The sequence below is a fragment of the Convolutriloba macropyga genome, chromosome 4, assembly GCF_964194025.1.
Source record: "Convolutriloba macropyga chromosome 4, txConMacr16.3, whole genome shotgun sequence".
In the NCBI taxonomy this organism is placed as follows: Eukaryota; Metazoa; Xenacoelomorpha; order Acoela; family Convolutidae; genus Convolutriloba; species Convolutriloba macropyga.
In genome coordinates, this window is record NC_134471.1 from 74,572,486 (window position 1) to 74,600,105 (window position 27,620).

At 35.9% G+C, this 27,620-nt stretch overlaps 1 protein-coding gene across 2 annotated transcripts; it reads right to left on the reverse strand.

Annotated features, from left to right (window-relative positions):
• On the reverse strand, positions 1-25,865 carry LOC142337896 (uncharacterized). 2 transcript variants are annotated; one of them, XM_075387522.1, is made up of 9 exons: positions 25,199-25,865; positions 24,696-24,910; positions 24,429-24,573; positions 24,067-24,223; positions 20,711-20,806; positions 13,878-14,298; positions 13,591-13,659; positions 13,500-13,520; positions 1-231 (listed from the first exon to the last, which is right to left on the reverse strand). In XM_075387522.1, the coding sequence occupies exons 1-9, from the start codon at positions 25,830-25,832 to the stop codon at positions 16-18; spliced, it is 1,974 nt and encodes a 657-aa protein (XP_075243637.1). In that variant the 5' UTR covers positions 25,833-25,865; the 3' UTR covers positions 1-15. The 2 variants fall into 2 exon arrangements, with proteins under 2 accessions (XP_075243637.1, XP_075243638.1); XM_075387523.1 differs by lacking the exon at positions 13,500-13,520.
• Positions 25,866-27,620: the final 1,755 nt, after the last annotated feature.

Below are 27,620 nucleotides of genomic sequence, written 5' to 3' on the forward strand. Positions count from 1 at the left end.
GGGGAGAAATGAGGATCATTTTCGGTTGTTTCCTATAAAATGCCATTCTGTCATTTTATGACATGGCACGGTACTTACGATCCCTCCGCTGCCTCCCATTTGGTTCAATGCACCAGAGGCTGCTCCCATAGCTCTGGCCTTCATGACAGACGAGGCAGCTCCATACTCGATGCTGTCTCTGGGCATTCCACCGAGCAAACCACCGCCACCTCCACTTCTCATTTCCATGAGCTATGAAAATTAGCCAATAGAAAACGTGCAAATTATTATGAAGATGAACAAATTACTTATTGCTCAAGTGTTTTCCTCATTGTCTGTAAATATTTGACTAAATTAAAAAAAAAGATTTTCACAACGTTGAACTGCTTAAAGTAGAATTTCACAATTTCCCCAAAAGTAATCTGTTCTTTTTTGTGCATCAAGAAAAGGCTTTTGGAGATGTCAAGGATGACAACTACAAACACAATTTGATAAATATACCCGAGTAACGCCTGACAGATTGCTCTCAAACGACTTGCGTGGAATTTTTCAATGGGGTGAGGGGTGGCCAAACTTCAAGAAATGCCCCTCACATCATTTATGACTCCAAAAATTTCTGTGGATCCAATATTTCTAGATTAGCAAGGCTCGAAGAGAACTTCTCAACATTTCAAATGCCCCCGAGCTTTAACAAGTGCATCCCACTTTTTTGATGCGAAAAACGAGTCACTCAAGCAAGCGAAAGAACAATAAAACATACCCAGAAGAAGAAAGTCAAATGAGTCAGATGAAAAACCGGCCAAGCGAAAAATTGCATAAAAGAGACAAACAGGATTAATATATTTGCTCCAAATTGCTTTTGAGAGCAATTAACAATGGTTTCCTAAAAAGTTCCTGTTAAGTCATTTATGATTAAATTATTTCTACTATAACTTATTGTTAATGAAGATAAGGGATGATGACATTACGCCACATATCAGCAGCTGAAGTGCTGCATCAACACAGAGAGAGAGAGAGAGAGAGAGAGAGAGAGAGATAGAGTGAGGAGATAAAACGTGAACGGGAAAGGGAAGAAAGGAAATCCTAACCGAAAGAGAGATAGAAATATTTTCCATGATGGGACTCGACTCTGCAACTTCTAGTTTTCTAGCCTTGTTATAAGTAAATAATATAGAAAAAAGTCAAAAAGGCAAAATTAAGAATAAAACTTTTCAACTTCGCATTAAAAAACTTCAAAACCATTATTTGTCTCGAAAGTTCTGTCAAGTAACCCATCTCCAGGACTTGAAAATTTTCGTTGGCCAGTAATGGTCGTTAAACTCAGAAAAGGACAAAAAATGAGAAGTTTTGGAAACAAATGCAAATTTTTAAAAAAATCTGAAAAAATCTGAAAAAGCTGAAATTCAAGATATTTATATCTTAAGAAACATTTCATTGTCTCAAGAGACTATTCAATATCCCTGTTTCAAGCATGAAATAGTTTCACTGGCTCATAAAGATCCATACACATGGAACATGACGGAACTTTTCCGAAAATCTGAAAAAAAATTAAATTTTTTCCAAAAATTATTAAAACTTGAGTCATAAAAAATATTGATCATATTTCTATTAACTCTGGAAACTATGCAGCAGCCTATTATCAAACCTTGGAGAAGGTCCCTAGGGCCCTGTTGCCGAAAAAAAATCAGACAAAAAAAGGTGCAAATATTTTTTTTAAAAAATGCTCAAATTCGTGATTTTAAAATCCTGCATTACATCAAGAAAATAAAAAGACATTCGTTTATATCTAGAAATTATACAGCAACCTATTGTCAAACCCTAGAGAAAAATCCGTGGCTCTTGAGATGAGAAAAATAAAAAAAATCAAAAGCCTTGAAAAAAAATTTGCAAGTTTAATAAAAGAATTGCTAAAACTTGTGATATTAAAAAGTTGAAAATTAATCCTTGACCAACGAAACTTTTGCAGTGACTTATTATCAAACCCTAACAGAGGTTTTCTGACCCTTGAGCCTCAAAAAACCTAAATAACGAGTATAAATGTCAGAAAATTGAAAGAAATGGCAAAATTGTCAAAAGAATGCTAAACTTCCTGACGTTAAAGATCTAGCAAGACATTCCATTACATCCAGAAATTACAGTAAGCTATTGTCAAAACCCAGAGTAGGTTCCTTGGCTCTTGAGGCTTGAAAAACTTAAATAACGACAAAAACTTAAAAAATTTGAAAAAATTTTATCAAAAAATTGCTAAAATTTGTGACATTAAAAAGTTGAATGAAAAACTATTCAATGGCCAATAAAAATTTACAACTAACTAATTATCAAAACCCTTAGGAGGTTTTCTGTCCCCTGGGTCTGGAAAGACTTAAGGAAAAAAAGAATGGCAAAAAATTGCACGTTTTGTCACAAAATGCTAAAAATTGTTAAACGCTAAATGGTTAAACCATTCCATTACCACTAGAAACTATGTAGTAACCTATTATTAAAACCTAGAGGAGGTTCCTTGACAACTAGGGCCAAAAAAATCGAAAAAATGCCAAACACTCAAAAAGCTTGACTGCTGTAACAGCGCGCAGGGGGTGGGGGCAATAGTCGGGGGGGTCAAAAGTGGAGGGGTCTTCAACCTCTAGGAACCGCCCTTCACACCTCCAATACTGCCATTGATTGCAAAAGTAGATTGATTGATTCAACAATTATTTTAAAAGTTTCTTCTAGTGTGACTAGATTTCGTAATTAGACACACTTGTTTCTCTTAATCTAAAGATACACGGATTAGTATCAATACCAATTGAAATTTGAAATCAAAACTAATACAAGTTAAAACAGTTGTAATACCTGAAATCCAAAATTGGGTTTTACGGTTCTACACCATTATATTTAATTTTGGTTTTTTTTCAATACTTATTCTGTTCTCTTTAGATTGCTTTGCTGTCAATTGCAGTAAAAGCATTTTGAGAACAATGAGAGGCCCCTGGGTCTGGAAATACCTCAATCAGGAAAATGAATGGCAAAAAATTTGAAAAAAATTTGCACGCTTTGTCCAAAATTATTAAAATTCGTGATGTTAAAAAGTTGAAACCATTCCATTACCACTAGAAACTATGCAGTAACCTATTATTAAAACCTAGAGGCGGTTCCTTGACAACTAGGGCAAAAAAAATCGAAAAAATGCCAAACTCTCAAAAAGCTTGACTGCTGTAACTGCGCGCAGGGGGTGGGGGCAATATTCGGGGGGGGGGGGGTGGTCAAAAGTAGAGGAGTCTTCAACATCTAAGAACCGCCCTTCACACCTCCAATACTGCCATTGATTGCAAAAGTAGATTGATTGATTTTCAACAATTATTTTAAAAGTTCCTTCTGGTGCGACTAAATTTGTAATTAGACACACTCGTTTTTCTTAATCGAAATATACACAGATTAGTATCAATACCAACTAAAATTAGAAATCGAAACTAATACAAGTTAAAACAGTTGTAAACAAAAATTAGAACAAGCTGTAAAATAAGGTGGAATTTTGTTTTACAAAATACCGTACACGACTCGAAGTAAAAAGCTGGCCACACGCCCTGACCTCATCAAATTTTCCAACAAAAAACCATATTAAGGTGACAAAAAAAACTAAATCATCGCAATCCAGTCAACAGATTTAAGGCACAAATTTGACAGAATTTCAAAAATCATCGAAATTATTGAAATAATTTCTAACAGATGTCTTGGCCAATTTTAAATATTGTAGAAAAACTAGAAAAACAGCATAATTTCAGAAACATCTTTCATTGGCAGATTTTGTTTTTGTCTCAATGTTCATTTGTTCTACTTCTCAGTTTGTCGCATCTGCGATTGCTCTAAGTTTCCGCGAGAAAGATTATGCATTTATTTTAGTTACAGCTCTTCAAACAATGAAACAGAAATCCATCGCCAAGTAAATATGACATATTAAAAGCTACACAATTAAAACAAACTTTCTCACAAAATTGGAAGACAAACTCGCTAAACAGAAATCAACATTTCTTATCTGAAAACTTTTCATTACGCTCCACGGCAAAAGATAAGCCAGATATGAGTAATGAAAAATAGGAAACTTTCTTGAAAAACAGTCTCAAAGGCTCATGTAATTTATAAACAATAGCTGAAATTTTCCCATCTCAATTCTAACCGTCCTCGATTAGCAATCAAATCTCTTTCACGGTCTAAACAAAATTCTGAACTAGACACTGCACAAAATACCAAGGAAAATAAAAGATCCTACAAAAAACAAACCCTTTCAAAATCTGAATTGCAATACAAGATTATCTCCAAACTTGCTTTTACCGTAATTGCAGAAAACACCATAATACAAATATTTTATTAAACCGCAAACATACAAGATTTTTGCCTTTGAATTGTCATTAGCAACTAACCATAAGAAACACAGTGTTGTCAGGTTTGATTTAAATTTAAGTAAAAACGTCAACATACTAAATGTGGAACACTCCGAAAAGTAAAAAATTGCGAAAATTGGCGAGTTAGTACAAATAGGCCGAAATAATAGCATGCTGAGAAGATAAGGGCGGCTATTGAAACAGTCTAGTATTTGTAGTCAATTTGTAAGAACCGCCCTTCAAACCATAAGTATTAGTCTCCACAACAGTTTCTGTTAATCACAGGCTTGAGGACTAGTGGGCTGAACTGCTCTAAAATAACTTAATGCAAACTGGGCGCTACCTCATTATCTTGTTTCTGAAGACGAAAGTCAAATGAGTCAGATGAAAAACCGGCCAAGCGAAAAATTGCATAAAAGAGACAAACAGGATTAATATATTTGCTCCAAATTGCTTTTGAGAGCAATTAACAATGGTTTCCTAACAAGTTCCTGCTAAGTCATTTATGATTAAATTATTTCTACTCTAACTTATTGTTAATTAAGATAAGGGATGATGACATTACGCCACATATCAGCAGCTGAAGTGCTGCATCAACACAGAGAGAGAGAGAGAGATAGAGTGAGGAGATGAAACGTGAACGGGAAAGGGAAGAAAGGAAATCCTAACCGAAAGAGAGATAGAAATATTTTCCATGATGGGACTCGACTCTGCAACTTCTAGTTTTCTAGCCTTGCTAGTAAATAATATAGAAAAAAGTCAAAAAGGCAAAATTAAGAATAAAACTTTTCAACTTCGCATTAAAAAAGTTCAAAACCATTATTTGTCTCGAAAGTTCTGTCAAGTAACCCATCTCCAGGACTTGAGAATTTTCGTTGGCCAGGAATGGTCGTTAAACTCAAAAGGACAAAAAATGAAAAGTTTTGGAAACAAATGCAAATTTTAAAAAAATCTTGCTGAAATTCAAGATACTTATATCTTAAGAAACATTTCATTGTCTCAAGAGACTATTCAATATCACTGTTTCAAGCATGAAATAGTTTCACTGGCTTATAAAGATCCATACACTTGGAACATGATGAAACTTCCAAAAATCTGAAAAAAAATATTAAAATTTTTTCCAAAAATTATTAAAACTGGAGTCATACTGAAATCAAAACTAAATAAAGTTAAAACAGTTGTAATACCTGAAATCCAAAATTGGGTTTTACGGTTCTACACCATTATATTTAATTTTGTTTTTTTTTCAATACTCATTCTGTTCCCTTTAGATTGATTTGCTGTCAATTGCAGTAAAAGCATTTTGAGAACAATGAGAGGCCCCTGGGTCTGGAAAGACCTCAATCAGGAAAATGAATGGCAAAAATTTGAAAAAAATTTGCACGCTTAGTCCAAAATTATTAAAATTCGTGATGTTAAAAAGTTAAAACCATTCCATTACCACTAGAAACTATGCAGTAACCTATTATTAAAAACTAGAGGAGGTTCCTTGACAACTAGGGCCAAAAAAATCGAAAAAATGCCAAACTCTCAAAAAGCTTGACTGCTGTAACAGCGCGCAGGGGGTGGGGGCAATAGTCGGGGGGGTCAAAAGTGGAGGGGTCTTCAACCTCTAGGAACCGCCCTTCACACCTCCAATACTGCCATTGATTGCAAAAGTAGATTGATTGATTTTCAACAATTATTTTAAAAGTTCCTTCTAGTGTGACTAAATTTGTAATTAGACACACTCGTTTTTCTTAATCTAAAGATATACGGATTAGTATCAATACCAACTGAAATTAGAAATCGAAACTAATACAAGTTAAAACAGTTCTAATACCTGACATCGAAAATTGGGTTTTACGGTTCTACACCATTATTTTTAAATTTATTTTTTTAGATACTTATTCTGTTCATTTTATAATGCTTTGCTGTCAACTGCAATAAAAGCATTTTGAGAACAATGAGAGAAGAGTGAAAATAGCCCAGACACACCAAAAACTTTCACAAAAAAATTAGAACAAGCTGTAAAATAAGGTGGGGAAATTTTGTTTTACAAAATACCGTACACGACTCGAAGTAAAAAGCTGGCCACACGCCCTGACCTCGCCAAATTTTCCAACAAAAAACCATATTAAGGTGACAAAAAAACTAAATCATCGCAATCCAGTCAACAGATTTAAAGCACAAATTTGACAGAATTTCAAAAATCATTGAAATTATTACAATAATTTCTAACAGATGTCCAGGCCAATTTTAAATATTGTAGAAAAACAGCATAATTTCAGAAACATCTTTCATTGGCAGATTTTGTTTTTGTCTTAATGTTCATTTGTTCTACTTCTCAGTTTGTCGCATCTGCGATTGCTCTAAGTTTCCGCGAGAAAGATTATGCATCTATTTTAGTTACAGCTCTTCAAACAATGAAACAGAAATCCATCGCCAAGTAAATATGACATATTGAAAGGTACACAGTTAAAGCAAACTTTCTCACAAAATTGGAAGACAAACTCGCTAAACAGAAATCAACATTTCTTATCTGAAAACTTTTCATTACGCTCCACGGCAAAAGATAAGCCAGATATGAGTAATGAAAAATAGGAAACTTTCTTGAAAAACAGTCTCAAAGGCTCATGTAATTTCTAAACAATAGCTGAAATTTTCCCATCTCAATTCTAACCGTCCTCATTTAGCAATCAAATCTCTTCCACGGTCTAAACAAAATTCTGAACTAAACACTGCACAAAATACCAAGGAAAATAAAAGATCCTACAAAAAAACAAATCCTTTCAAAATCTGAGATGCAATACAAGATTATCTCCAAACTTGCTTTTACCATAATTGCAGAAAACACCTTAATACAAATATTTTACTTAACCGCAAACATACAAGATTTTTGCCTTTAAATTATCATTAGCAACTAACCATAAGAAACAGTGTTGTCAGGTTTGATTTAAATTTAAGTAAAAACGTCAACATACTATATGGAACACTCCGAAATGTAAAAAATAGCGAAAATTGGTGAGTTAGTAGAAATAGGCCGAAATAATAGCATGCTGAGAAGGGCGGCTATTGAAACAGTCTAGTATTTGTAGTCAATTTTTAAGAACCTCCCTTCAAACCATAAGTATTAGTCTCCACAACAGTTTCTGTTAATCACAGGCTTGAAGACTAGTGGGCTGAAGTGCTCTAAAATAACTTAATGCAAACTGGGCGCTACCTCATTATCTTGTTTCTGAAGACGAAAGTCAAATGGGTCAGATGAAAAACCGGCCAAGCAAAAAATTGCATAAAAGAGACAAACAGGATTAATATATTTGCTCCAAATTGCTTTTGAGAGCAATTAACAATGATTTCCTAAAAAGTTCCTGTTAAGTCATTTATAATTAAATTATTTCTACTATAACTCATTGTTAATGAGGATAAGGGATGATGACATTACGCCACATAATTAAAAATTAAAAACAAAACTTTTCAACTTCGCAGTAAAAAAGTTCAAAACCATTATTTGTCTCAAAAGCTCTGTCCATTAACCCATCTCTAAGACTTGAAAAGTTTTTTTTGGCCAGTAATGGTCGTTAAACTCAGAAAAGGACAAAAAATGAAAAGTTTTGGAATCAAATGCAAAATTTAAAAAAATCTTGAAATTCAAGATATATATATCTTAAGAAACATTTCATTGTCTCAGGAGACTATTCAATATCCCTGTTTCAAGCATGAAATAGTTTCACTGGCTTATCAAGATCCATACACTTGGAACATGATGAAACTTCCGAAAATCTGAAAAAAATTTTAAACTTTTTCCAAAAATTATTAAAACTGGAGTCATATTTAATATTGATCATATTCCTATTAACTCCGGAAACTATTCAGCATCCTATTATCAAATCTTGGGGGAGGTCCCTAGGGCCCTGTTGCCGAAAAAAAATCAGACAAAAAAGGTGCAAAAATTTTTTTTTAAAAATGCTCAAATTCGTGATAAATCCTGCATTACATCAAGAAAATAAAAAGACATTCGTTCATATCTAGAAATTATACAGCAACCTATTGTCAAACCCTAGAGAAAAATCCGTGGCTCTTGAGACAAGAAAAATAAAAAAAATCAAAAGCCTTGAAAAAAAAATTGCAAGTTTAATAAAAGAATTGCTAAAACTTGTGATATTAAAAAGTTGAAAATTAATCCTTGACCAACGAAACTTTTGCAGTGACTTATTATCAAACCCTAACAGAGGTTTTCTGACCCTTGAGCCTCAAAAAACCTAAATAACGAGTATAAATGTCAGAAAATTGAAAGAACTGGCAAAATTGTCAAAAGAATGCTAAAATTCCTGACGTTAAAGATCTAGCAAGACATTCCATTACATCCAGAAATTACAGTAAGCTATTGTCAAAACCCAGAGGAGGTTCCTTGGCTCTTGAGGCTTGAAAAACTTAAATACCGACAAAAACTTAAAAAATTTGAAAAAATTGCTAAAATTTGTGGCATTAAAAAGTTGAATAAAAAACTATTCAATGGCCAATAAAAATTTATCACTAACTAATTATCAAAACCCTTAGGAGGTTTTCTGTCCCCTGGGTCTGGAAAGACTTAAGGAAAAAAAGAATGGCAAAAAATTGCACGTTTTGTCACAAAATGCTAAAAATCGTTAAATGCTAAATGGTGAAACCATTCCATTAACACTAGAAACTATGCAGTAACCTATTATCAAAACCTAGAGGAGATTCCTTGACACCTAGGGCTGAAAAAAAATGATACTTTCAAAAAGCTTGAAAAAAATTGTGCAAAATAGTATAAATTTGCGTTTTTTTTAGAAAGTGGTTGTTCATAGTAGCTAGATACGGGGGGGGGGGGGGGTGCACCGAGGGCTGATGGGGGCAACAGTGGGGTGGTGGGTAACAGCGCGCGGGGGGTGGGCGTGAGGGTAATAGTGGGGGGGGGGGGTGGTCAACAGTGGACGCAGAACCGCCCTTCACACCATAATTATAAGTCTCCGAAACAGTTTGAGCTGAAACAGAGCTGGTAGGCTCTAAGAGCACTTAATTCCCGCTCGGCGCTACCTGTTTATCCCGTTTTTGAGGCCGAAAAGTCAAAAGCTTCAGACGAAAAAGCGAATTAAAAAAAGACCGACAGGACTAATATAATCGCTACAAACTTCGTTTGAGAGCAATGAAATATATATAACCGGCAGGTTGCCAGAAAATACTGCCATTAATTGCAAAAGTAGATTGATTGATTTTCAACAATTATTTTAAAAGTTCCTTCTAGTGTGACTAGATTTCGTAATTAGACACACTCGTTTTTCTTAATCTAAAGATACACGGATTAGTATCAATACCAACTGAAATTAGAAATCGAAACCAATACAAGTTAAAACAGTTCTAATACCTGACATCCAAAATTGGGTTTTACGGTTCTACGCCATTATTTTTAAATTTATTTTTTTGGATACTTATTCTGTTCACTTTATAATGCTTTGCTGTCAACTGCAATAAAAGCATTTTGAGAACAATGAGAGAAGAGTGAAAATAGCCCAGACAAACCAAAAACTTTCACAAAAAAAGTAGAACAAGCTGTAAAATAAGGTGAAGCAGAAATTTTGTTTTACAAAATACCGTACACGACTCGAAGTAAAAAGCTGGCGACACGCCCTGACCTCACCAAATTTTCCAACAAAAAAAACCATATTAAGGTGACAAAAAACTAAATCATCGCAATCCAGTCAACAGATTTAAGGCACAAATTTGACAGAATTTCAAAAATCATGGAAATTATTTAAATAATTTCTAACAGATGTCTTGGCCAATTTTAAATATTGTAGAAAAAACAGCATAACTTCAGAAACATCTTTCATTGGCAGATTTTGTTTTTGTCTCAATGTTCATTTGTTCTACTTCTCAGTTTAGCGCATCTGCGATTGCTCTAATTTTCCGTGAGAAAAATTATGCATCTATTTTAGTTACAGCTCTTCAAACAAAGAAACAGAAATCCATCGCCAAGTAAATATGACATATTAAAAGCTACACAACTAAAACAAACTTTCTCACAAAATTGGAAGACAAACTCGCTAAACAGAAATCAACATTTCTCATCTAAAAACTTTTCATTACGCTCCACGGCAAAACATAAGCCAGATATGAGCAATGAAAAATAGGAAAATTTTCTTGAAAAACAGTCTCAAAGGCTCATGTAATTTATAAACAATATAGCTGAAATTTTCCCCATCTCAATTCTAACCGTCCTCATTTAGCAATCAAATCTCTTTCACGGTCTAAACAAAATTCTGAACTAGACACTGCACAAAATACCAAGGAAAATAAAAGATCCTACAAAAAACAAACCCTTTCAAAATCTGAGATGCAATACAAGATTATCTCCAAACTTGCTTTTACCGTAATTGCAGAAAACACCATAATATTACAGATATTTAACTTAACCGCAAACATTAAGATTTTTGCCTTTAAACTGTCATTAGCAACTAAACATAAGAAACATAGTGTTGTCAGGTTTGAATTAAATTTAAGTAAAAACGTCACCATACTAAATGGAACACTCCGAAATGTAAAAAATTGCGAAAATTAGTGAGCTAGTACAAATAGGCCGAAATAATAGCATGCTGAGAAGATAAGTGCGGCTATTCAAACAGTCTAGTCAAAATTTTGCATCATAAAAGACATTTGTTCGAGAGCAATTAAACAAACAAGGAAGAGTAAACGTACTGTCAAATAAAAAAAAACTCAGGCAAGAAGCGCATTAAACAGACCAGCCAAGACTATTCACTCACTACCAACTTTGTTCGAGAGCATGGCCGGTCAATTGGCCGACACTTAAGCAAATATAGCTACTCGAAAACCACAGTTCATAACCACCCGCGCACTAATTGGGTAAAGTAGCGTCTTGTAGTATTAAAACAAACAGTTGGCTATAACTGCTAGCTATTTTGGCCATGCCTTAGCGGCCCGTGGCACTTGATAAGAATCTATCACAACAGAACAAACTATTACGTCCGAGCATAATTAAGTGGACGCTTCTTATAACACTAACTTACACAATTCCGATTTCAGCCATTTTAAAACAAAAAGAAAACACTTAAATTCTGATCAGTATAAGAACACACATTCAAATTACGCAAATCACGCAGTTTTTAAAGCGTTTATACTCAGTTGATGCTCTTTGAAATAACTGGTTAATTTCATAGCACATGAGAGCTGGACATTGCTTTTTCAATTGAACGGCCAGATGTGAAAATAACTGTCATCTGCAAATTGAATTAGCTCTGTTTTGTTCACTACTTGTTCATTCAATTCATTGATATACAGAACAAAAGAGGTCCTGAAGCAGTGCCCTGAGGAACACCTCTTTTGAAACAGTGCCCTGAGGAACACCTCTTTCAACACTTTTTTAACTGTCTGATAAAATATCTGTAATACCACTGACTGTACTCGATCCGATAGAAAGCTACCAATTAATTTCAGTGCATATATGTCAAAGCCTAGATTATCAAACTTGATGCTTAGTATTTCATGATAAATTGAGTCAAAAGCCTTGGAGAGATCAAGGAACGCCGCTGTTACAAATTTGTTTTATCTGTTCCTTTTCTGATTATTTCTGTTGGGTATATTATTGCATCTATTGTAGATCTTTTTCTCTTGAAACCATATTATGTCTACTGAAAATGCAATTGACACTCAAAACATACCCGGCAGATTGCCGGAAGATAGCCGCCGTTGATTCCCATAACTCTATTGGGATTGAAAGAAAAGAAAATATCAACAAAAATTGATTTTTGTATAAAAACATATTTAAGTGCGATTTATTTTGATGTCATTTCGTAATTGAACATACTCCTGTCTCTCAGTGCGAGGCTACAGGGTCTAATATCAATACCATTAAACATTATAGATAGTAACTAAAACTTATGAGAACAAAGTTCAAGTACCGGGCATCTAAAAATGGGCTTTATGGGTTTATCCCGTTTCTATTTCTGACTTTGAATTTTTTTATCCTGACCCTCTTCATTTTGAATTGCTTTGCTGAGCAGCTGCTGTTTAAAAGAACTTTGCGCAGATTGACAGAAGAGTGAAACTAGCCTAGAGAAGTCAGAAAGATTTCACGCAAACTGTCGAAAAAGCGGCAAAATGGGTAAAGCGAAAAAAAGTTCGACGAAGTAAAAAAAAGGAGCGCTATAATAGCCGGCTGAGAAGATGAGGGCGGCTATTATTAATCTTTGATTTGATTTCTCATAAGGGTTTCAATTACTTTAGAGAGACAGGGGGTGATGGATATTGGTCTAGAATTATTCGGTTCTTCAAGGTCACCTTTTTTGAAAAGCGGTATAATATGGGCTTTCTTTAGGCATTTGGGAAAATAAGATTCCTTTATGCAGTTGTTCAGAATGTAGCTTACATGATGAGTAACAATAGGACTCGCATCTTTAAGAGCCCACGCTGGAATAAGAGATTGACCAAGAGGTTTACTTTTACCAAATGAATTTATTGCATCTTTTTCGGTGATTTTATTTTTTCGGTGACAAATCTAAACAAAAATGTTTTCCAAGCATAGCGTTTTTGCTTTGGATGAGGTTTCTCCGCCCCGGAAAATTTACCTAGTATTGAAAACCTAGAGTTCAAAAGATTGGATATTTTCACAGGGTCTGTGACAATCGTTGAATACATTTTTTAAGCATGTTAAGTTCGGCTGAGTTTTTTCGAGTTTCTGATCTCGTTAATAAGCAACCACTTCTTCCTTTCGCTTTCAGCGGCTTCAATTCTGTCGCTTTTGGCGGTTTCAATTGGAAACTTTAATACTAGTCAGCAAATTTAATCATTTGCTGACTAGTATTAAAGTATTAAAATATTTAAGTATTAGTATTAAAGTATTTTTTACGACTAGTATTAAAGTATTTTTACGTCGTCTTGATAAAATCTGTCGGCCAATTGGCGTGTCTTCTAATTTGTATATCGGCTAATACCCCTAGCCCCGTTTGAGAGCAATTCAACAATGACAAGTGATTAAACAATGATTAAATTTGCTGACTAGTATTAAAGTTTCCAGTATAATTATATTATACATGGCACAAGTTAGAGTAATTATTGTGAAGCACATGACAAGTACGGTCAATTAATCGGCAACTTTTGATAAAGCAGACAATAAAACACGAACCGAACCAGATATTAATTTACCTCTTGAGCGATGTAGCTTTTCTGAAATAAATGCAAGAGAATGACGCGAGAAAACTAACTAACGAAAGAAATTTCTTATAGGACAACTAACCCCAGGAGCTTCTAGCCTGCCCATGAGTCCACCACCACTCCTTCTAGCAGATCCTCCTCCATATGGAACCTGTAAGCAAAAATAATTCACTTCATAAATGATCGCTCAAGGCTAAAAGTAAATAACTCGAGGCTTCACAAAAATTCTAAAACCAATCTAAAGAATGAACATAACGATTACTATTTATTTGTACTGAAAAGGGTTCAAACCATCTCTGCTACTCATGAAATCCAGCTGTTCGCAAAACCAAGTAATAACGAGAGAAAAAGGGGTCTATATTATCATACTTCATAGTTTTCGTTGGGCTGATCAGCCATCTGTTGAACCAAGTGCACCTCCGCGTTTCTTCTCAACTGCTCCTGGTGCTTCATGAAATTCTCCTCCTCTCTTCTAAATTGCTCCTCTCTGGCTTGTGCTGCCCGGTCCAGATATGCGCGCTTCGAGTCCAACATCGAATTGCCACTCTGGAACTTTTCCAGACGTTCCAGCTCTTCTTGACGACGTCGGAGTTCCTCACGGAGAACCCACGACTTGTGGTTCTTGTACATGTCTTCGACTTCCAGCTCTAGACGCGCTCGCGATTCCTCCAATTGCTGTTCCAGATACTCGCGCTGACGTTCCTCGAACATGTATTGCATTTTCCATTTCAGCGCTACGTCATACTCGAACGTTCCCTCTTCCAAAAATCGCGGACGCTCCGACAGTTCCCTATATAAGCAATAGCAAATTTACTCGGTGCGATAGCTTCATTGACTGATAACAAGGGTCTCGATAATGTGCGTCTGCACAATGTTCCGACCCCGCTCATTCGCATTCTTAGCTTATTTTTAAAAAAATGAAATATGCATATGCTTATTTTGACAGGAAACATTAATTAGCTTTTGCTTCAGAACATCATATTTGATGGCCCGAATCGAGATTCAAGAAATTTATTTTAATTTCTGTGACTTTAGAACACAAGTTCAATTTAACTTAGCAAACACCCAACTTATTTAGGAAACATATAAGGAAATAAGCTTTAAATTTAAATACAAATTTCGACAGATACTTTGCGACATTTTGCTTCTACCATTAGGTTCTCCTATGAATTTCTAAAAAGTAACTTTAGTTAAAAAAAAAGTTCTAGCAGTGAAAAATTCGGGTTGTGCAAGTATTGTATCGTTTCCAGTTGCTCTGAAATTAAGTGTGGAGCAGATACTGCAATCATGTTACTATTTTTTTTTAAAAAAAATGAGCTATAGTGTCAAGACGCAAAGTCTAGAAATGAAAAAGTACAAAAACAACACGATTCCTCAATATTGTAAAAGAATCAAATTTGAACCCTAAAATCACGAAAAAATGGAAATTCTTTCAATTCTATCTCTTACTTTTCAAAGCAAGTAACAAAATTCACTACATAGCATGCAGAGAGCCGGACAATCGCAGCGAAAAAGACATTTGAGACACCCTAACTATTATGACCACCAAATCAAAAACAAAAAAAAATGCGATTCGAAAAAATGAGATTCAGGTTTAAAATTTTCCCCCAAATTTCAATTCAAAATTCAAACACTCAAATTACATGAATTAAAATGGCCTCAAAATCATCTGGCTTGAATCAATTCCTTTGAATCAAAATGAGAGTGAACCTTCTGAATTCAATTTTAATTAGTGAGTGCATAAGTAATTTTTATTGTGAGGGAAGTCATATATGTTAAATAGTCATATAAGTCAAATAGTGTAGCATAAATAAATAACCTAAAAACGATAAATAACTCAGTCGGAGAAGTAACATCAAAAACACAAATGTTCAACACGCACATTAGTGGTAGAGACGTTAGAGAGAAAAAACAAGCTCCAAAAGTTCTGTAGACTTGGAGAATCAAAATACCGCTCAAAAGAATGCGACCAAAAAATTGGGGGGGGGGGGGGGGACTGTTTTTCAGCTAATTAATGCGATGGTTCTAGTTGAGTTACACTTATGTATTGTAAAGCTGCCCACAAAAACCTTCAAATAGAGCGATACTTTGTTCACCGTTGCATTTTGAACAAAAGTCAAGAGTGACCAGAAAACAATTTAAACAAACTAAAAAAAGTATTGCTTGTATATTTGTGAGAAATAACGTCACGCACGCAATTCAGTCAGCAAAATGCATAGAGGAAAAGTTTGGTTAGAGCGTTTTTAAATAAACTGAATGAAAAAAAAATTGAACAAAAGAATACATCAGGACACGACCTGAAATGCAAACCCAACAATTGATCAAATAAAACAAAAACCCACTGACCTGACCAGCAGACCAATTCAAAATACGTACCGATTCAACCGCGGATAATTTTAACATTAAATAAATGAAAATCAAAACACAAACCTTTGCATCTAAGTGAAATACTTTTTGGCATCAAAAAGACAACACGAAGAAAACAAACAGCAGCTGTCAAAGAACAAAAATTTCTAGAACATAACCAACTAACGTCGGGCGAGTTGCTCTCAAACGACCGTCGAGCAGTTAGCTTCGTCAGTTGCTAGCCACGGTTTTGAGGCTAGCCTTAGCTTAATTGAAGGGGCGTGAGGTGAGCGGGCAACAGTAGGGGGTGGGGGCAACGGTGGGAGGGGATCTTTGACTACGTGGGCCCTTACGACCTGAACGATGTGCAGGGGTAAAGATTGGAGGTTTAGATAGGGGGCTGATGTGTGTGCGTGTGGGAGGGGGGTTGTGGGGGGTCAACCTCTAAGAACTGCCCTTCATACCATATGTATAATTCTCCAAAACAGTTTCTGTGAATCGCATACTTGGACTAGTGAGCTGAAATGCTCTAAGAGCACTTAATACCCGCTAGGCGCTACCTGTCATCCCGTTTTTAAGAACAAAAAGTCATACTGGTCAGACAAACAATCGGTCAAGCGAAAAATCGCATAAAAATACCAACAGGACTAACATAATTGGAACATACTTTGTTTGAGAGCAATTAAAAACTAAAGATTTGCCATAAATTCTTGGTGCTAATGGCGAAAAACAGTATTGCCACAATAAAAACTTACAAAAGATGCTCAACAACCCAACTGCAAGCTGAAAGGAAGTTACAATGACCGTTGAACTAAAATTGTCTTGCGTCTTCGTAACATGAAAAAATGAAAACTTAATGATAATTTATTAACTGTTTAAATTAATGTCTCCAAAACAATATTTTCCAGCACATACCCACATTTCAACCATCGAATAAATTAGCCATTGACCTATTAGAAACGTGACAGAACATATAAGAGACAAACATAGGCAAAAGTGTCAATAATTGTTTAAAGTATTGACAAAAGTTGCAAACGTTACTGAAAAGTATTAAAAATGTTGCTGTCGTTCATCTATTTTGTACTGCGAACAACAAGCATACAGCAATTGAAGAGCCTCTAAAACTAAAAACCCGGAGATAAAGCTTAAAAATTCCAAAAACACAAAAATTTGGAAAACTCAGTGCATTAAATGACATCACCACAACCTATACCTCAACAAAAACATGATATAAATTTTTTTCTTTCACCGAAGTCAATTGAACATCCACTTAACAAAAACCCAACAATTATAAATACTTCTGCAAAATTTCAAAACAGGACCTTCACAACTTAAGATTGCGGTTTCCAGCAACCTCAGCGCACTATACAAATAAGAGACTACTAAGTGCGCTTTATGCGTTCATCCTGTTTCGAAAGCTAAATGATCAAAAAATGTGTGAACATCTAAAATATTATAGGAAGCCAAGTAATCAAACACAATCACAACAAATGAATGAAAAATTTTGACAAACGTCACTTGGCCGTAGGACCAAGTGTAATTTAAGCGCCACACAGACAAAAAATAAACCAACTTGAGAAAAATTGTTTTCATTGTTAAGGGATAGTGGAACCAATGTTTCTTATCAGAAAAACAAAAACTGAAAAAAAACTTTACCGCTTGCAGAACTCGTTCTTGCTTGACTAACAGACAAAACAACAAAATAGACCGATAAATTTTGTAGAAAGTCTCTATGTTCTTTGCGTTCATGTCTTCAAAAAGATCGAGCTTAAAAGATCTACATAAAAACCGTTAGTTAAGCTCTGAAGAAAACGTTTATTGGCCTCGCAATATCCTTTTAATTTTTCATTTTAATATTTTCAAAACAAACTGTTTCTTACCAAAATCCCAAAATCTATAAAAAAAATAAACCTCAACCAGTGATAGTAGAGGACTGTCTGGACATTTCAGAGGAAACAGAGGCTCAAACAAAAAAAAACGTTCAAAAACCTCAATTAATTTGAAAAACAACTAAAATGTTACCAAAATTTTTGAAGCTTGCGTCTTCAAGGCAGTTTTTGTGCAACTGAAACCCACTCATCAACGATCTATCAAGCTTTAACAGCGCATCATAGGCCCTTCAAAGCAAAAAAAAACTCGACAAATTTTTACGAGTGTACGCAATTTTTCATGTGCTTTTTAATTTTGTCGAATTTTTTGTTGTGTAAACTCTGAGTTTAAGTTGAAATTACCGATAAATAAACCTCAAAACCAGTATCCAAGAAACACTGACTCCAACAAGACCTATATGTGGCAAATTTAAAAAATGCCCTTAATTTTTTTGACGACGTAGTATGAAATTTATAAAACTGCACCAATAGATTTTGCATATCACCACATGCAAAAAAAATAAAATAGCGCCAACACAAGTCAAATTGCTGCAAAGGAAAAACTTCTCTCCATTATAGTTGCTAAATTATCGCTCCATTATATGCTCACAATATTTGCTGAAACGAATTTGTGGCAAACAAATCAAAAAATTTTAAGATCATTTTAAAGAAAATTTAAGAAAATAGTGAAATCATACCAATGTTCACAAAACTTTACACTTCCATAACTCGAAAAAGAAGTAACTTGAAAATCCACCCAATCAAAACAGTATTCTGTGCTTGACGGGCTTCCCAATGCATGTCCAGACAAAACAGTTCCAGACAAAATAATCCAAATAAAGCAGCCGAAATAGTCCCAGACAAAATAGTCCCGAATGAATATCGAAACAATTGTAAAAATAATCTACAAATGATTAACATAACCGACTAACGTCGGGCGAATTGCTCTGAAACGAACAGCGAGCGGTTGGCTTCGTCAGTAGCTAGCCAGGGTTTAGTGAGGTTAGCTTTAGCTTGATTCGACTCTGCAACTTTTAGTTTTCTAGCCTTGTTAGTAAATAAATCAAAGAACTGATATTTTAAAAAATTGCAAAATTTAATAGAAAAACTTCCATATTATTTCGCAGTGAAAATGTACCATACTATTTTTTGTCTTTGGACTTATGTCAAGTAACCCATATGCAAGACTTGAAAAGCTTCGTTGGCCAGTAATGATCGTCAGAAAAGGACAAAAATACTCAAAAATTTTGCAAACAATCGCAAAATTTAACACAACATTGCTCAAATTCAAGATACTAAAATCTTCAAAACCATTTCATTGTCTCAACAGGCTATCTAGTATCTCTATTTAAATAGTTTAAAATAGCTTCACTGGCTCATTAAGATCCATAACTTGGAACATGGTAATTTTCCGAATACAAAAAAAAATTTATAAAAAAATGGCTAAAATTGTAGTCATTAGAATATTGATAACCATATCATTAGCTCTATAAACTATGCAGTAATATGTTACCTTGGAGGAGGTCCCTAGGACCCTGGTGCCGGAAAAAAATGATAAAAATTCAAAAAGATTCAAAAAACTTGAAAAAATAGCAAATATTTTTTAAAATTGCTGATATTAAAATATTGAAAAAAAATCCATTACATCTAGAAGCTATGCAGTAACCTATAATGAAACCCTAAAGGAGGTTATGTGGCTCTTGAGGCTGGAGAATCGTGAAAAATGACAAAAGTTTTCAAAAAACTTGAAAAAATTGCAAGTTTTATCAAAAAATTGCTAAAATTTGTCAAATTAAAAAACTGAAAGCTATTCCGTTGGCAAATAGAAATTTTTCAGTAACCTATAATCAAACCCTTAAGGACGTTTTCTGGCCCCTGCGTCTGGAAAGACGTGAATAATGAAAAATGAAAAAAATTGAAAAAATTTGCACTTCTGTCAATAAAAAGCTAAAATTCGTGATGTTAAAATGTTGAAACCATTCCACTACCACTAGAGACTATGCAGTAACCTATTATAAAACCCTAGAGAAGTTTCCTTGACACCTAGGGCTGAAAGAACTCAAAACATGACAAACATTTTCAAAAAGCTTGAAAAAAATTGTGAAAATTAGTAGCATAAAATTGCGTGTTTTAGCGCTCGGTTGTTCGCCACGGGGAGGGGGGGGGGGGGGGGGGGGGATGTGCGTGCACCGGGGGGCCGATGCAGAGGGAGGGGGTGGCAACATTGGAGTGGGGGTGGGGCAATAGTGGGGGGGGGGGGTCAACAGTGGGTGTGTCTTCAATCTCTAAGAACCGCCCTTCACACCAATAAAGAACCGCTCTTCACACCATAAGTATGTCTCCAAAGCAGTTTGAGCTGAAACAGAGCTGAAAGGTTCTAAGAGCACTTAATGCCCGCCGGGCGCTACCTGTTTATCCCGTTTTTGAGGACGAAAAGTCAAAAGCGTCAGACGAAAAATCGGTCAAGCGAAAAATCGCATTAAAAAAGTCCGACAGGACTAATATAATTGCTAGAAACTTTGTTTGAGAGCAATTGAACAAAAATAATCTATGAGCTAAATTTCTGAAAGCATTGTTTTTAATTGATATGAATTAAGATTAACCCCAAATCTTGGTTCAAAATACATAAGTAGGCAAACAGACTATGTTGTAATGAGCTTAAAATTTGTTCAGTGACAAATCATATGAATAACTTAAAGAAATTCTTTGTTAATTGGTGTTCACATGTTTAACTCTATGTTTAGTTGGGACTATTTTGTCTGGTACTGTTTTGTCTGGGAACTTTTTACTATTCGGGTCTGTTTTGTCTGTTGGCCTCCTAATGATACCACTGTCAAATATCTACGATCTCAATCCCTTTCTATCGCAAGCTATTGCTGTGATATCTTTCTTAAGCATGGGATTATCAATTATGGTTACATTTCCAATGAATACTGAGAATAAAAGGTGATAATCTAAGCGGAAATGTTAAGTTTCGAAAATACTTACATAGCAGCAAGTTGCGTGGGACGGATAGACTTGGTACTCAATCCATCTTCTTCATCATTGTCATCCAATGGCTTCACACTGATAGGCTTAATAGACCTAAAGCAGTCAACAGTAAATCTCGATGCTAACAGCCAGGCTCGTTTTAGCACAATTTCTACCCATATTTTCAGTATCTCGTCAGATAGCATGCCATCTCCAAATTCAGGGAAGTAAATATTCTGAAGTTGCAAGGAACGACATCACTTCAATCATTGCCCCCAATCCCAATTTGAGGACTGGATCCAACTCCCAAGCCCATCTCAAGTGAAAAAATGGTGCTTATCAACAATGTTTCACAAGTAGTTAGGTTCCCATGGTAGCCGAAGTGTCAAAAAAGACGAGTACGCAGCTAATATTTCTGCGCAGAAAAACCTCGCCCAGTTCACAATTTTAATTATAACATCTTGCTTTCCGAGTTTATTGCTCAAACATTTCTTTAGAATGGGGAAATATGAGTTAGGAATTAGAGCCTAGCGGTCGCAGATCCGAATGAGAAAAATGAAACTATAGATTACAGCCGAACACTTCAGTTGGACTGGCCCAATGATCTGATTAGTTTTAATTGAATACAACAAACAACATAACCGACTAAACGTCGGAAGAATTGCTCTCGAACGACTAGAGGGAGCTCTAATCAATTGCAGCCTGCTTCAGTCGTGGGGGGAGCCTAAATGGGACTAAGAAGTTCAATAGTGTGCTTCAAATAACCATATTAGAGGCTAACATATACCACAATTAAGATTTAAAGTGCAAAATGGCAGCAGTTTCGCCGCACTTTTCATTTGACTTTTAGTATTAAATTGCCGCTAATTGCGTTCAGCTGCTTGAAATTGTGATTGAGAGAGAAATTTAGATCACGCGAAACGCAAAAAGTCAAGGGCGTAAAAGTCACTCGAAAGGTCAAAATTGTCAAGCGAAAATTTTGCATAAAAAAGACACACGTTTACAATTATTGATTCTCTACGTGAGCAATTAATAACAAATGGCGAATTAAATCAGTCGTCGTTCCTTAATTATCTATGTTGTGCGGTCGGGTTGCCCTCCAGCTAGCTTCTCGGTGACCGCAACTCTCCCGCCGTGTGGAGGTTGCGACCACGGACAAACTTTAGTTTCGCTATTTTGTAACTATTTTCTTACGAAACATAGTCTTTAAATTATTTCGTTGATGATCGTCGACCAATCGGTTAACGAGAATTATTCGGCTCTTAATCTCATTTTCTGGCATTCTGCTCTACGACAGTTCGGCTCTAACAGCGTCCTCCGGGGGAATATATATGCCAGGCAGTATTTTCTTCGGTTAAGGTCGCAACATTTTTTTTGCATTTTTGTAAGATAAAAGTATTACCATAATGAAAATATGAAAGTATTACCAAAAGATTTCAGTTAAATAATATTTTATTAAAAAAACGTGACAACCTGGAGATGTTCGTAAGATTGTATTCACTTTGCAATCATGTCTTCCAATATAAAATAATGATATAAGTTTTGCCCTCAAAATTCGTGTCGTCTTGTCGCTCTATACCTCTGTAAAAACAACTTATATCAACTTTTCATAGGAAACAAAACTATTTTTTGTAACTAATGGTCTTACAATCTTTGCGAAAATCTATTCTCAAAAAATACTAATTTTTTGAGTTATGCCCATGTTTTTGTTGTTCTTATGTCATTTCTCAAAAGGTAGTTCCAATCCGACATCTAATTGAGCAAAGTCAAATTTTTAATGGTTCAGATTTGTAGCTTATGTTTACCATTCCTCCAAAAATTAGCTTTCCTGTTTTGCTGCCAGATTTTCGGTGAGATTTTTCAATTGATAGCTGACGGTTCCCTGCAAGGCTGCCTCTATGTTCCTAAAAAGCGTAGTGATTTTTTCAAGTTTGCCCACATTGGTTAATTTGTTCGCTGTCTGGAGACTTTTCTCTAAGGACACCTTTCGACAACGTAATTTGGCAAAACCGAAACTATCAGATTGTTCCAGTAAACGACTGTGTTGATTTTTGAACCACTCTTGTTACCACACTGTTGTTAATTTCACTTTTTGCCTGTGATTTTATCCTATCCTTTTAGCATGGTCACTTAGTGGCACTTATAAAAGTTGGTATTTGCTTCATTATATCGTAATTTTTGTGTTTTGACGCTCTCTTTTCCATTGATACTGTGCAAGAAGAAAATGCTCATCACTAGCAGTAGTTCAGAACGTGAAATCATTTCTCACTGGTTAGAAGGTTGAGAGAGAATAACCTATTGTAAATTGTGCACGAGATAAGCTTGACAAGAAGCTCTATTTGTTCAACGTATACTTGGCTAGAGAAATGAAGCCTTGCGGAACAAGAAAGAACGTGAGAGCGGGTTATAAGAGATGCCCAAGTTCCAGAGATTAAGACCATTTGGTGTAAATGGGTAGCAAGTAAACTAGGGTTGCAAGTAAGAGGTGCTGGTTCGAATCCATTACTAGTCCATTTTAACAGTAGTTGCACCTGCATAGACCCCGTTATACTCACTCTCAAACCACAATCTTTAAGTAAGTCATTTGCGTGATCAGATTTTGATCTTAACTGACTTACCTCGCTCGATAAAAAGACGTCTAACTTAGAAAAATTGCTTGAATTAATTTATTTAGGTAAGAATGAACTCCAAGGAAAAAGTTTATGCGCAAGAAAACTGAAAGATAGCTGGCAGATTGCCACAAAATAGCTGCGATAGCAAAGAAGACGGGCAATATCAAACAGATGATTAAGACCGACGATTTTTTCCATTAATTGTTGAGTTGATCTTGCTTTATAATAAATGGTATATCTAGTGTGATTTATCTATTAGGTGACCTCAAATAAACTGCAATTTAAGTGATTTAATCGGTTGACCTGATCTCCTTCAATTAAAGTTATCAAAAATCAACTTGAAAGTGAAAAGATCAATTTCTAAGGGGTTAAGCCACTGAACCACGCGAATAAAGAAAAAATTCACTCTACTAAGAGACGTCACGCAAGCAATTCAGTCCAAATGCTTTAGCCTCGACCTTAAAGAACTTAGCTTTTACAACTCAAAAGCAAAATCTTTATTTTTTTTTGTTTTGAGAGTTTCCAAATGAACTGTGCCGGAGTGTTATGAAACAAACACAGACACCTTGTGGTTCATCGAATTAAACGCTCTTTTAGAGATTATCGCTTTTCACTACTCTGTTGCCTGGCAAGTGTTACATCATAGGGCCGGTCTTCACCAGACAACCGCTGTGCTGAAACTTTCTGTGCTACGCACAATTATGGACGAGTCCTCGTGTTCACTAAAAATGTTCACCAAGCTCCAGTAATGTTGTTCCTAACCTACACAAGACGAATGCGTTCTCGTTGATTTTCCTGATCGCAGCCTCAGCTCGCTTTTTGTTGGCGAACTCAACAAATCCATATCCGAGAGGCTTCAGATGGTAGTCACATGCAACGCACACACGCTCAAGGTCACCAAAAGCCTCAAACGCATCTCCTAAAAGAGACGTATCTTATACAATGAACACTCGGGCAGTGAAAAACTGCTATTCGATAACCTAACCACCCGGGATTGAAGTTACACGTCAATATCCGAGACCAATTACATGAAAAAGTACTCTAGCATCAGATTCGAGAACATCCAATCAAAGACTGAATCATCCAAGACTTGAGTTCTGCAGCAGTTAGCAAAAAGGACTAACGGAGCAACTCGTTGGTGACAAATTCTCCGAGATTAGACACTTTCACTACTGAGCTTTGGGAAGCCATCCTCACATTTAGAGTCCTCCCTTTAAACTGACTCCTGTCTAGTTCCAACTTTGCTTTCTCTGCATTCAATTTTGTGTCCTGAAACAAACGGAAAATTACTATAAAAGTACTCAATAAACTACTTCGATACAGACAGTAAAAAGAACTGTTATTAATGAGACTGAGGAACGATTAGCAAACAAGGAACTTCCGTTACTCACCAGCTTAATGAATCCGAATCCTTTCTCCATGTTCATCCAATGTTCTTCGATTTTTCCATATTTCTCGAAAAGTTCCTTGATTTCAGCCTCTTTGCATCCTTCTTTAGGAAAGCCCGCGATGAATAGCTTTCGTCTTCCCCCAGGAAGGGGCGACTTCTCTTCGTCGGCTGGCGCCGCAAGAGAAGCCAAGATGCGTTGATCTTCCCTTGTTACGCCTAAAATTTATTGGATAATATAACTGCTCCATTGCAAATCTATGACATTTACAAACTTTTGAGTTCGATCACATATACGAAAGTTTTCAAAAGCCACATCTAAGCAGTGACAGATTTCGCTAAAAGTAGTACCACATTTTAAAACACCACCTGGAATATTTGTGTATCAAACAAAACGTGATCGTGCAAATGTCAGATTTCATTAGTCACGTCGTCACAATCACGCAAACGATAATTATAGCACTGAAAAATTGTGTAAATTTCTTTAACATTTCAGCTACAACTTACCCAAAGATGGCGCTTTTCGTTTCCGATTTGGCATCAATGCCTCGTCTGACATCAGAGGAGCAACATTGGGACGAGTCATTTTCGTTAAATTCAAGATTTTGCCATCGCCCCTCTGCTGTTGAGGTTGTTGTTTCTGCATACCTTGCTGGCGAACGTTGCCCATTAGCCCACCGGGTTTTCGAATTATAGGTTTCAACATGCCAAACTGCTGTTGACCACCTTGTCGACCTGTCATTGCAGATGTTGCGTCAGGTTCTGCCTCTAGGTCGATGATCTCAATTGATGAGGCCGCAGATGCGTCATTTTGAGCACTTAAAGCTCCAAGTCTAGATTGCACAGATGACTGTGGCCTTAAAGCTGGCCTACCAGCAGAGCTTGTATTTAACACGTCCCCGTTTTGAGCACTTCGCTCATTGGTCACTGTCACCATAAATCTAGTAGCAGTGTTTTCGGTAGCGTCATCTTTTTCCTCCCCAATTTCAACAACAGGAACATCTGCATTCGGCTTTCCAATTCGCTTCAGAACAGACAAATGAGCTCTGGGAGCATCAGCAGTCGGAGTCTCTTGTATGGGTTCAGAATCATGAATATCCTCTCCGAAACGAATAGGAGCGAGTCTGATTTTCTTTCCCATTATTTCTGAAGTCTGAAATTATAGAGAATTAACATCTACGACGGGCAAAACCGATTAGAAATTTGCAGGCGATCGTCCAGTAAGCCATCAACGCTTTAGCTGACAAACGAAAAGTGAGATTCAGTTTTAAAAAATGAAGAAAATTATATTCATTTCTCCAATTGTCAAATCAAACCGTTATTTTTTCTACACTAAACAATATTGCCATTTCTATTCAGTCCATATTTAAAATCAATTATTCTAATCGGTATTTTTTTGCTAAAAGCTATCAATAAGCAAAAAGCATTGTCAAAATAAAAAGCGGATCTTTTCCGCTTTTGCCCCCCCCCCCCCCACCTGTTACAGAGACGTAAACCATTATGTAAAAATATGGCACGTGCGTCGGGGGTGCAAATAATATGCACTTGCATATTATCGCAATAATGATAAATCGTTTGAGGCATCACTTCAAAAACCAGAGCTCAATAAAAACTTTTCCAGATGCGACCAAAACGGGAATTGCAAAGACTGTAACCGGAGAGTGACCTACCGAGGAAAAGGAGTGGAATGTGAGTCATGCAAAAACTGGTTTCATGCAAGATGCCAAAAAATATCGAATGAGGAATACGCCAACATGCAGGATGTGGTTTGGATTTGTACTTATTGCAGCAACCAACAGACAGTGGGACACGATAAGGAGATGAAATTGTTTAAAAGGTATGTGGATGATATTATCTGCACGGTTCGTGGTGACCCGGATGAGTATTTAAAATTTGCAAATTCATTACACAACAACCTGCAATTTACCTTAGAAAAAGTGAACATGGATGGGGGTTTGGCTTTTCTTGACATTAACGTAAATGTGAGCAGCAAAAATAATATCACCTGTCATTGGTATCAAAAACCAACTGACACTGGAATAATACTGAATTTTCGCAGCTGTGCACCGCTTCAACATAAGAAAAATGTGATTCAAGGGACGGTTCACAGGGTTTTTAATGCAACCTCTAATTGGTTGGCCTTCGATCAGGCTCTTGAAAAGAACAAATCTTGCTGGACCAAAAATCAATATCCAGAGGAATGGTCTTCAAAAATTGTGAATCAGACTCTAGAAAAAATAATAAGTGGCGGTAAAGACCAATTAAGAACAACACCAAAAGAGCATCAAAAAAGCAAGACTAAATCTAATGATAAGCCAACTATTTTTCTACAATACAGAGGCAACCTCACTCAAAACTTCGCAAGCAAATTGAAGAAACTATGCGAATTGCAAGTAGTTTTTACAACGCGAAAATTAAGATCGTGCCTCCCCACCCTGAAATCATCCTTTGATAGAGATCTGAAATCCCACGTGGTATATGAAATTAAATGTAATGGATGCGGATCCATCTATGTTGGGCAAACAAGCCGGCATGTTACCACAAGGATAACAGAACATCAAAAGAAGGATTCACAGGTGGGTCAACATCTAGTTGTATGTCGTGGCGCCACGAATGACATTGAATGGAGAATTCTGGACGCCTGTCGGTCAGTAGAAAAACTAATGATCATCGAAGCTATATATATCAGCAAGCTGAAGCCGGCACTAAACACACGCGACGAATATAGGGGGAGGGAACTCACGCTAAAATATTAGTTCAAATCATAATTTTGACTAAATGAGAATGCATAGGGCAAAAAACATTTTGTGCATGACAAAACGAAATTTGCAAAACCTCCACAAGAGGGATACTTATGGTTAGGGCAAATTCGGAATAACCCTAAAAATACAAGACCATGGACAAAATCGAAAAATCCGGAATAGGAATG